The sequence below is a fragment of the Peromyscus leucopus genome, chromosome 7 (genome assembly GCF_004664715.2).
Source record: "Peromyscus leucopus breed LL Stock chromosome 7, UCI_PerLeu_2.1, whole genome shotgun sequence".
Taxonomy (NCBI): Eukaryota; Metazoa; Chordata; class Mammalia; order Rodentia; family Cricetidae; genus Peromyscus; species Peromyscus leucopus.
Window position 1 is genome coordinate 15847441 of NC_051069.1, and position 12304 is coordinate 15859744.

The 12304-nt window shown below is 49.4% G+C and overlaps 1 protein-coding gene across 1 annotated transcript; it reads left to right on the forward strand.

Moving 5' to 3' along the window:
* The first annotated feature begins 8887 nt into the window (after nucleotides 1-8887).
* Nucleotides 8888-12217, forward strand: LOC114690376 (endonuclease 8-like 1). The gene is made up of 2 exons (XM_037207479.1): nucleotides 8888-9626; nucleotides 11877-12217. The coding sequence occupies exons 1-2, from the start codon at nucleotides 9193-9195 to the stop codon at nucleotides 12088-12090; spliced, it is 648 nt and encodes a 215-aa protein (XP_037063374.1). The 5' UTR covers nucleotides 8888-9192; the 3' UTR covers nucleotides 12091-12217.
* Nucleotides 12218-12304: the final 87 nt, after the last annotated feature.

Consider the following 12304-nt stretch of genomic DNA (forward strand, 5'->3'; position numbering starts at 1 on the left):
CAGCATTGGAACCAAGGACTTCTGGTGCCAGTGCCTGCAGGTTTCCTCAGGGAAGGGAATCCTTTGCAACAAATGCCTTCAAGCTGAAAGTTCAAGAATCTCAGTCCAGTCTCATGGGCCCCATTCAGTATCCACTCCTGTCTCTGGGCTACCACGGTAAAGGTGGCTCTGCTGTCCAGGAGCTTGAAAGTGAGCCGAAGGCCAGTGTGGTCCTGAAGCCTACTGGCCCCCAACAACAGTGCTGAAGCCCTGGCCCAAAATGTTCTAACAGGTCATGCCATTGGACCCTCAGGTTGGGACCAGTTGGGCTTTCACTGAAAGAGGAGGATGAGGGAACATGGGACCCACTCCCCAGAGGGTATCTCTATTTTCTCCAGGACAGGGGTTAGTGGCTTCCTCCTGCCTTCTGAGCAAGAGCTGGGCTTCCTGGCTCTTCCATGTCATTCATGTCTTCTGACAAGGACAGAATTCTGGCCTCAGTGTCAAAGTCACCTAGAAAAGGTACAGAGACATCAGAATCTCTATACATCAAAGTCCCACCTCAAAGCCACCCAGAAGAGTAGCTCTGCTAGCTCTGGGACAGCAGATGACATCCACAGTGTCAGAGCCATCACAGACAGCCCTTCTTCACATGGGTCCACTGTCCAGACCCATGGAGCTTGCTAAAAAGACTCATTCCTTCCCGAGGGATAGCAGAGCTCCCTTTGAGGAGTAGGCAGCTCTAGAGAAGCTGCTTGGGAACACCAGCAAGAGGAATGGAGCCCTTCAGATCAAGAAGCAATGGTTCAGTCCAAAGTCCTTCCCCCCAGAGGGTGAACTGAGGCATGGAGAAAGAAGGGTGGATCATATACCAGGAAGCCCTCATCCTTCTGCCAGGAAACCCGGGGTCAAGGGGACAGAACGCTGCAGGGTTACCTGGAAACTGCTCTAGAAGGGGGAGGAGTCAGAAGACTGCAAGGGAAGCGTGGAAACCCAGAAGAGAGGAGGGGGCAGTCTCTAGGAGCACCCACAAGCCTGGGAGGGAATGTGGTCTTCCAGTCTAGTTAAGCAGGCAGCTTAACTCTGGGGCTCAGATTCCCAGCAGCAGATATCCCAAGGAAAGGGACCTGATCTCTCTGGGCCCCAAGACAGGGTAAAGGGGGCATAAAGAGGGGATTGGCTGAGGCCCTGAGTGACCCTGGGCTACCCACACTCAGTAGGACACTAACACTGGCATTTCAGCTTAACCAAAGGAAAATGTGGGGTCAGGAATATGGGTCAGCCAGACCCCAAGTTTCCTGGCAGTACTTTACCTGTGAGCTTCTCCATTATGAACTAGGAGAACCAACCCCATGGCAAATCACCCTGGGGGTAGGGGGATACCAGATTATGGCACCCCAGAAAAGGTTAGGCAGAGGCTAGGTGGTTGGAATGTGGGGCTGCAGGCAGCAAAGACTGCAGAAAGGGCTGAGGGTCCCTGAGCCAATTCACCAGCACTGAAAAGGCCATGCCACCTCAGCAACTCCTGGCTGAGTAAGTTTGAGTTTCCCCACCACAGAGTATTGCAGCATTTGTGTGTCCTCTAGGACATTAAAGCAACAAATAAAATTTAAAACCAACTGGAAGGCTAGGTTTGGTGGCACATATGTATATTCCCAGTCTTAGAGATGCAGCAACACCGTAAGTCTGATGCTAGTCTGCGTTATTTAGTGAGACTCTGTAGAAAAGTGGAGAAGGTAGAAAGTGCAGATGGAGAGCCAGAACAATGCATCCTTGTAAGGAAAAGGAACCCAAAGAATCCTCTAAGTCAGGACAACATTCCCTTGCATACACGGCCAGGAGACAGGAGAGGCATGCATTCAGACAACAGTGTTTGTGGGAAGGAGGATGTGGCCCTGTCACATCCTGAGCAGGTGAACAGGGATGCTCTCCCAGGCCTGGAGAGCCTGCAGGCAGGAAGGAAGCGGAGAGCAAACCTGAGCCCTGTGGACAGTGATGAGGACACAGTGGGAGACTCTGGGACCACCAGGCAGAGTGCAGTGGGTTATTTGGGGCTGGCGCTAAGACGCAGGGAAGCAGGGAAGAGAAAAGCTCAGATGGACCCGACAGCCCTGCCAAAGGCCCAGGAAGAAGCCTACCCAAGACACAGATGCCTAGAGTCAGGAGGGTGAAAGGAGCTGACATGTCCAGGAAACCTAACCCTTGTCCAGTTTAGGATCTCAGAATCACTCAGCCCTTCCTTTATCCAGTCACCTAATCCGAACACCTGTTATCATTTCACAAATAGCTCTAGTGTCTATAGGGCTGCCCCATGCTCACCAAGCTGGTGGCAAACCCATGATAGCACTGCGGCCCAGCAGGTCCAGGTGGCTGTTCAGCAGCTGACATGGTGACAGCAGTTTCACCACGTGGGAGATGCAGTCATGCAGAGCGCATTTCCGAAGCTCGTACCTTCCGTAGAATGGTGGACAAGCTCCACAGGGTGCCTGCCTGTGCAGAAACTGTTGGCAGTCTCGTAAGGAGCTGCTCTTGCACCAGGTGAACGGGCACTCACACCACATCCGTATGTGGGAGAGATGCACTCTCTGGTGCACACGAACCAGTGCAGCTGGGCAGCAGTTTGCCAGGTAGTCCCGCACGCTGGCCGTCTGGATGTACAGACTGGTTCTATAGCTCACTGTGTCAAGCCCTGCTGCAACGTCTCTGTCGACAGTGAGCCACAGCTGGAATTAGAGAAGGATGGGCGCATCTCCCAGTAGTGCCCAACACAGCATCACCACATCAAGGGCACTGAGGGGCCAGGAGAGAAGAGGATGCAAGTGACACTTGATATTAAAAGTTTTGGTGCTGCTGGGCGGTGGTGGTGCATGCCTTTAATCCCCAGCACTCGGGAGGCAGAGCCAGGCTGATCTCTGTGAGTTCGAGGCCAGCCTGGGCTACAGAGTGAGTTCCAGGAAAGGCACCAAAGCTACACAGAGAAACCCTGTCTTGAAAAACAACAACAACAACAACAAAAAAGGAAGATGTAGCTAGAGTTTTCCTGCCTTACCCACAGTCAGGACAAATCTCTGTCACCTGCCAGTCCCACAGACGCTCACACCCAACCAAGTAAACACAGAGACTTATATTGCTTACAAACTGTATGGCCATGGCAGGCTTCTTGCTAACTGTTCTTATAGCTTAAGTTAGCCCATTTCTATAAATCTATACCCTGCCACGAGGCTCGTGGCTTACGGATACTTTACATCTTCCTTGTCCTAGCGGCTGCTGCAGGCAGTGACTCCTTCTGCCTTCCTGTTCTTTTATTTCTCCTCTCTGTTAGTCCCGCCTATACTTCCTGCCTAGCCACAGCCAATCAGGTTTTATTTATTGACCAATCAGAGCAACACATTTGCCATACAGACCATCCCCCAGCACAGCCAAGTGCAGACCATCTCAGACACCTGCACTCAGGCCCGTGGTCCTAATCATCCTCTATGCGGACCTGCTGGGTAAAGCCATGAGGAACCTGAAAACGGGCTCCCACAGGACATACAGAACATCCCACAGCAGGAAGAAAAAGAAAAAAAAGTTTTGGTGCCACCTCCAGAATTTTGGGGAAGGCATGAGGAACAGTTACTTCTTGTCCTCCCATACACCATGAGGGGGTCCATCAGGGGCTTCTCCTGTGTTCGGGGAAAGTTTCTGCCGGTTTTATTCTTTTTCTGTGTCTTGTCTCAGGCTGGGAACAACACTTCTTAGGGCACTGAGCTCTTCCCTCTTGGGGCAGTTCTCCTGCTTGAATAGCTGGTCACTGCAGCCTTCACATCTGCTCCCCAGTAAAAGGACCAAATCAGATGGTGTTCTGAGTCTCACATGACTGTCTTTCTAAGACTGTTCCTAAGAAGTGCTCAGTTATTTCTTCTCACCACTGGGCTTACGTCTGTGGGAGCAGCTCTGTGAGGGACTCATGAGAAAGGGACAAGGTACTCGGACAGAGACATAGCAGATAAATGAAGAGCTATTAATAAAACAGTTCTGAGGCCGGGGAATCATAACAGAGGTTTAGGTCAGGTCATGTGGGCAATGAGGCCAGGGACACAAGTCAGGAGCAAGTAGCAGGTGAAAAAGATTTCAAAGCCTCCCTGGACTGCAAGGCATAGAACTCAGTGCCAAAATGAGGGGGCAGGGCTCTAGGTAAGAGGTAATTAGCAAAAGTGTGACTGAAGGATGTGGCCAGGCAGGTGGGCTCTTGATGCTCTAGGCAGGACACACAGGACAGACTCAATGCATGGACAATGAGAGAATGTGGTCATCTCATCTGGTGATGAGCAAAAGCTGTGACGTTACTGAAGAGGCTCCTGGGAAGACAACTGGAGGAAAGAATACTTAGCCTACAAACTAGTGCTTACAGAAGGGGAGAAAGAGCTCAGAACTCTCTTGAGTAGAACACACAGACCTCGGAGGACAGACTTCCCGAGCAGTCATAACAATGTAATAGTACAAGATGGGGTAGGGAAATGAGGCTTGGACATGTGTGAGTCTGTGGCCCAAGAGTTCCAAGGAGAGGTGATGTCCAAGTGTCCCGGCCTTTTAGCCCTGTGAATGTCTACCACAGTCATAGGGAGGACTGCCAGGCTCACCCCTGCATCTCGAATACTCGTACTAGAATATTTGAAAAGGAGCACAAAACCCGATCACAAGGCCATATCTCTCATCACTCACAAGTCTGAGGCTCCCAGATGGACAGGCAGACCTCTAACTCCCTTGCCTGAAACCCTTCACATTTCTTGAGAGTGAAGAAGTGAGGTGAAGTTGTAAGTTCTGTGCTACAATTGAACAACCATGGTGAACAGAGCCTCTCTGAATGACATGAGCTCAGAACTCTGGGAAGATTAGCACTATCTATGAAAATGTTTCGTGTTGTTAGGCCTGGAAAACACAATATCTTACATTATTAATGTGGTGATATATTGTGTACCCCAATAAAGCTTACCTGGGTATCAGAGGACAGAGGTAGCCACTAAATTAGACATAGGTATCAGGCATGGTGGCACACACCTTTAATCCTATCACTCAGAAGGCAGAGATCCATCTGGATCTCTGTGATTTCAAGGCCACTCTGGGTTACATGAAATAAACAGACCCAAGCAGTGATAACACACGCCTTTAATCCCAGGAAGTAATATGGCAGGATACTGTAGACAAATTGCTAAATGGTTTTATTAAATAAAAATCCGGAGCCAGATATTAGGGTTGAAACCTGAGAGATCAGAGGAATAGGAAAAGCCACAGCTAACCTCACCTCACCAACTCTGCAGCTTCCAAAAAGACCTACTTCCTGTCTACCCAAGCCTGTATGCCTTTCTGTTCTGCTTTATCATTTGCTCTCTCTGTCCAGCTACATCAATTCCTCTTCCTGCCCAGCTCTGTCACTTTCTGTCTGTCTGTACAGACCTTCAGATCTCCATGGTTAACTAGTGTTGGAATTTAAGGCGCGTGCCACCATGACTAGCTCTGTTCCCAGGGTGGCCTTGAATTCACAGAGATCCAGATAGATCCTTGCCTCCCGAGTAATAGGATAAAGGTGTGTGCTACCATTGCCTGACTTCTGTGTTTAATATAGTGGCTGGCTTTTCCCTCTGATCCTCAGATAAATTTTATTGGGGGACACAGATAAAATATCACCACAAGACACAGAAAGGTATATAAGGCATGAGGAAACAGGAACCCACTCTCTTGGGGCTGAGGATTTTATAGACATAAGCTAGTGGCTGGCTGTTCTGCTTCTCTGATCTTTCAGCTTTCACCCCAATATCTGGCTCTGCGTTTTTTATTATAAGATTCCTGTTACAATTAATGCCTCACAAGGATGAGGAACTCCCGCTTTGAGCCACTGGCCAGTCTGTAGGAGCAGAAGCCCTGAGGGAGTGAAGTCCTGGGTAACTGTGTATTATTGACATGGGCACAGCCCACGGGAAATGGGCAAAGCCTTTCTCCCATGTGGGCCAGGCTGGAAGTTGGCACAGCCTTCTTCTGGTTCAAGTCCGAGTGTTTACTGGTGCCTGATCAGTGTGTGCAAAAACCAGCAGCTGCATCTTCCTGCTCTGGAAGGTTAGGCCTGAGACTGCTTGCCCACGGAGACTTCCTGCCAGCGAGCCGCCAGTCACTCCCCCTGTGATGTACCTAACAAATATACTGACCTCTCAGGTTGCTAGAGTCAGTAGCTGCCCTGCATCAGAGCTTACACCTCAACCCTACACTCCGACCCCGTTTTTCTGTACATGTGTCTGTCCTTTCGTCACCCCCCAACACCCCTAGTCAGGGCTGGAGCCCAGTGTGGTGATGTACCAATGCATGGCCAGATTGTGATGTTATCGAGGCAAGCACCCCATCACCTGAGAAATCCACGCTATCAAGATGAATATAAACAGGGATAGGGACAATGCCTGTTTTTTTTTTTTTTTTTTTTTTTTTTTTTTTTTTTTTGTGAAATCCTACCCTTTCTACAAAAGTCTAGTTTTTGTGTTTGAGGTCTCCACAGACTATCTGTGTGATGTACATTCATTCTGCTGGACTCCTCTGCTGTCACGATAGTTTCCCATTATCATCTATGTCTTCAAAGAAAGTTACACAAAAGAAATAACTAAACTAATGGCCAATGGAAGCACCAGGAGGACAGGAACACTGGCAGGAAATGGGCTTTGGCTTGGTTGCAAGCTGGTAACCATCTAAAACTCTTGACCACATGACACAGCTGTGTCTTTGAACATGGAATACACTAATTTCCTTCATGGAAGATGGGTAGAGGTGAGGCCAAAATTGAAAAGCTGAGCCCTGAGAGTTCCAGAGACTACATTCTGTGCCATGAGATAGCCAACCTATACAAGGCCCTAAGATATGTGCCCTGCTATGGATATGAAATGTCCGCTGTGGCCTCATGTATTTCAACATTTGGTGACAGGTTGTTCATACCATTGGAGAAGGTTTGGAACCTTTAGGAGGTGGAGTCTCCCTGGAGGATGTGAATCACTGGGGACAGACAGGTCTTTAGGCACTGGAGCCTGGTCTCAATGATTTTTAATTATTGTGGATTTCAGGTGACCACCCTGTCCCTGCACCTGCTGAGATACCTTCCCTGCTAGCTTCCATATCTTTCTTACCATGACAGAATGATCCTCTAGAATCACAAGCCAGGTAAACCTTCCCTGCACTAAAATGCTTTCTGTCCGGTTATTACTTCAAACAATAAGAAAAAACACTGAAATAGAATGATTGAGTGGTAAAGTCTCATAATGGCTTCTGCCCATTGGGAAGTCTCTTCAATTGGCTTTCTCTTTTCATCTGCCTCCCAAGCAGAAGCAATAACCTGACTTCATTGGGTCTGACCAGAAATGCCATTGCTTATCATTAATGCATTACTTATTTCTCTTTATTAGTCATATACCTCTCAGCGTTCTCACATACACTATCAATACCTGGAAGAAAGTCATCGGAAAGAGCAGCTCACACATTGGTGCCTGCAGTAAGGGAAACCACACAGCCTCACACAAGAACAAGTACTTTTCCTTTGGTCCACATTATGCAGTGAGAACCACAATCGATGTGGAAAAGCACGTTTAAGTTCTGTGATTGCAGTTCTACAAATGAGTGAGGGAAATGAACATGCCACATTAAAAATACTGCAAGACATCTCCATTCTCTTCACAGAGAGATGCAGTATAAGCTACAACTACTATGAATAACTCATACTAATGATTGAATTTCCATGCCACCGTAGTGGTGCAGGCTTTTTCACGGATGTACAGGACAATTATCCTAGGTTCTTTAATGTTCTACTGGGATTTGACAACTTGAAAACCCAGTCTCTTCATGAATTTTGAAACTGTAATACAATAAAACCAATTATGTCAGCTGAACTGCATTTTAAAACAGAAAAACTAATAACAGTAGTGTTTAAACATTTACCAAATTATCTGATTCAGAATCCTTGAAGATTACAGACATCAATGAACACTTACATAGGTAAGATCTCAATTCATGTGCATAAGATTGTGTCCACAGAAGGGTAGTGTGGCAGAATGGTCAGCACACAAAACACTTTTAAAAGCCATGTGAACACAGTGAAAAAATGTGCAATTCCTCAATTCTGCATTATTACCAATATGACACTGCAATTTCTAAGCACTCAGATTAAGATTAATGAATCTAAAAATGGAAATGAATGTAGACCCTTAAAGAATCACACTAATCACACTTGAGGTCTACACAAGTGCTCTGTGGTGTTTGGTGAACTCTAGAAGAATCAGGAAGCAATGACTGCATCAGTAGATCATGCTTGCATGGCCTCAGAACAGTGGTCAGTGGTTGTTCCTTTTCATTGTTTAGGTAACATAACACAATATAATGATGTTGTGTAACTCATATACAGCAAGTAATATCACCTTCAGTGAGGGGGGCTGGTAAGGGGCTTTCTGTACCTAATCGTTTTAATCTAAGGGCACTGTATTAGTTATCCTCATGTTCCTGTGACCAAATTACCAGCCCCAGCCCCCCAAATAAGGATGGATGTTGCACCTTTAAGTCCCTGACACTAAAAGAGACTAATTTTTCCAAAAGAAGGGCCATAACGGACTTTGGTGAGTGGAGGTGTGTGGCGTGCCTCTGGCACTGCCTTCATACTGTCAGCTATGGGACATACAGTCATCAGGGACTGCTTCTGGACAACCAGAGTGGTGAGAGGCTGCAGTGACCCGGGCTCCAGGCCATTCTAAACCAGCTATCAAGTGAGGGTCAAGGGGGTCACTTTTCTTCTGCTGACACCCTCAAACGTCCTACTGTGTGTGGTGTGGGGATAGTAGGGAGGGGCAAAGGCCTGGAGATGGGAGGAACAGGATGGTGGGTGGGTGGGGGAGCTCAGGGTATCAGGCTCCAGCAAAGATCTGAACTGTGTTCTACAACCAGGTGTGGGAGCCCATGGAGGGAAGGCATTAGTGAGCAAGACAGCCGCCCTGCCTTCCAGCTTCAGCCTCCTGGTCCCCTGTCCTTGCCAGCACTTTGGATGGGAAACGGGGGCCGTGTCTAGGTCAGCATTTTCCTGCCTATCCTAGACGGCCGCGTGCCTCTCTGCCTTTTACTCTGTAAAGCTTTGGTGACAATTTCTACTTAACAGGTATCTTCTGGCACAACCTGTGGTCCTCTTCCCTCTACAGGGGCCGCCATTCCTCCTTCAGAATGCCCGAGGGCCCAGAGCTGCACCTTGCCAGCTGTTTTGTAAATGAGATGTGTAAGGGGCTGGTGTTTGGCGGGTGTGTGGAGAAGTCCTCTGTCAGCCGCAACCCTGAGGTGCCCTTCGAGAGCAGTGCCTACCATATCTCAGCCTTAGCCCGAGGCAAGGAGCTGCGCCTGACCTTGAACCCCCTGCCTGGTGCCCAGCCCCCTCAGAAGCCACTGTCCCTTGTCTTCCGCTTTGGTATGTCTGGGTCCTTCCAGCTGGCACCTGCAGATGCCCTGCTGCCTCATGCCCATCTCCGTTTTTACACGGCCCCACCCGCCCCCCGGCTTACCCTTTGCTTCGTGGACATCCGACGTTTTGGCCACTGGGACCCTGGGGGTGAATGGCAGCCAGGCCGTGGACCCTGTGTCTTGCTGGAGTATGAACGGTTCAGGTAGGACTGGGTATGTATAGTACCATCCAGGCTCTCAAGAAACAGATCCTTGTTGCTGGAGGGCTTCTCTCCAGGTTCCCCAAGCCCCGCAGTCCCACAATCCACTTATAAAATAATCACTCAGACGCTTATATTACTTATAAACTGTATGGCCGTGGCAGGCTGTGGGCGCCATGGGCCCTGGCCCCCGACTGGGAGTGGCTGCAGCCTTGCTTGCTTGACCTTGATCAGATGTCCTCCCTATTCAGATTCCCTGCCGGTATCCACCCTTCTGAATGCTTAAGGGAAGTTCCTTGTTGTGTATCCTGCATTTTGGGCGTTAACTACTTAGATGCAAGAATATAGAACATTGAGTCTGGAATGTGGACCATTGACAGCGAACTTCTGCCCTCCGGGGGTTCCTCCATTTGTGCTGTAAGCCTGTACGTATTTAAGGTTTCTTCCCTCTTTCAATAAACGGCATTCGACATCCAATCGTACGAATGACTCGCTGTCTCTTGTCTCTATTTTTTAATCCGCAGCCCTTCGCTCGGACATGGTGAACGGTTATTGGTAACGCGGGCGTTACCGCTACAGCAGGCTTCTTGCTAACTGTTCTTATATCTTAAATTAACCCAGTTTTATAAATCTATACCTTGCCAAGTGGCTGGTGGCTTACCAGCATCTTTACATGCTGCTTGTCCTGGCGGTGGCTGCAGTGTCTCTCCCCCTTCTTCCTGTTTCCCCAATTCTCCTCTCTCCTTGTCCCATCTATACTTCCTATCTGGTCACTGGCCATCAGTGTTTTATTTATATAGAGCGATATCCACAGCAGATCCTAAACCTCCTGAGCCTCAGTCCCCCATCTGTGGATTGAGGGGTGTCAGGGCGGCAAAAGTGTGAGAGAGGGCAGTCCAGAGGAGGAGGACAGTCAGAGGTCCCAGACACGAAACAGCGCTAGAGTTGGGCTGGGGCCCAGCACCCCACTTTGCTTCCTGGTGGCCCCAGGCCATCAAGGACAGTAGAGGGACCTTACGAGACAAGCCTGCACAGTGGAGAGGGTGGTCTAGTGACCGTAAGTCAGGTCTTGGTGGTCCTCACATTCTGCCTGCCCACCCGTCTCTGTCCTGGGGTCTCCTCTGACTGCCCCTGTTATCAGTACTTTCCTCTAAAGCCACTGCTCCAAGGCAGGCCCTGTAGGGAGCAGCAGTGGACAGGGTGAGTGTGGTCCCTTCGTTCACTGCACTGATGATGTGCAGGTAAGGCAGTGGTCAGGACACACAAATTCACAGACCTTTGCCCAATGGTGGGGAGCACATCAGGAATGGCCACCTGAGGGAGTGACCTTTGAGCTGAGATCATCTTCTGGCCAGTGCGGAGGGAACCAGCTGTGTAAATCTTGGAGGAGAGTCTTGGCAAGAAATGCAGGTGTGCAGGCCTGGGGTGGACCTGGCACATTTTCATTTTTCTTCCTGGGAACAGATTTTGTGCCTCTGTTGAGCCCTAGACTTGGTCACATCTCTGGTGTCACAGCAACAGTTGACTCCTGGCTGGCCCAGGAAAACCACTGTCCATAGCCCTGGGTTATCTCTGCTTCATCTTTCCTGGGGAGTTGGGGCCACAGGCTGCTTTGCCAACAGGTTCTGTTTCATCTCTTGATGACCTCAGAGCTTTTTCCATAGTCCTCCAGGTGCCTGGGGTTGGGGGGTGTCAGCACCCCACAGAAGCGTCTGCTCTTTTTCTTAGAACTTCTTGTCACCCACCACCCAGCCATTCCTTTATATTTTAAGGGAGTAGGGACAAGTCGAGACAGGATTTCACTCTGTATACCAGGATGGCCTGGTATTTGCTACATACTCAAGGCAGCAGGGTTACTGCCTCAGGGTTGTGATTGCAGGCAGATCCTTCACACCTTGGTGCACACACGCACGCACACACGCACGCACGCACGCACACAGACAGACACAGACATGGTCTCATTTTATAGCCCTCCTTGGCCTGGGATCAGCTGTGTCGGTAAGGCTGGCCCCAAACTGCCTCCGTCCCTCTGTCTCGGCCCCCCAAGTATTGGGATTTCAGGTGTGAACCACCAGGCCTAGCGGAATGTTTTTGATTCTTCAACAATAAACAACCCCGTGTTGTTCCCATGTAGTACCGAGACCAGAGGAAGCTGGGACCATTTCTCCTTGCACTCAGAACTGCTTCCCCAGCCCTTCATCCCTACCCCGGGGTGTGGGATGAGTCTCATGCATCCAGCCTGTGTCCTTCCAGGGACAACGTACTTCGGAACCTGTCAAACAAAGCCTTTGACCGGCCCATCTGTGAGGCCTTGTTGGACCAGAGATTCTTCAATGGCATTGGCAACTATCTTCGGGCAGAGATCTTGTACCAGTCAGCAGACAGGCTGTGGGCACAATGGCTGGGGTGGGGCATGGGTGATCACATCCACTACTTAGCCTGGGCCCGTTCTACCATCCCAGGCTGAAGATCCCCCCTTTCGAGAAGGCCCGGACAGTTCTAGAGGCCCTGCAGCAGTCCCAGCTGGTGAGGACGGTGTACAAGCATGTGTGTGTGTGTGTGTGTGTGTGTGTGTGTGTGTGTGTGTGTGTATGTGTGTGTGTGTATGTGTGTGTATGTATGTGTGTATGTATGTGTGTATGTGTGTGTGTGTGTATGTGTGTATGTATGTGTATGTGTGT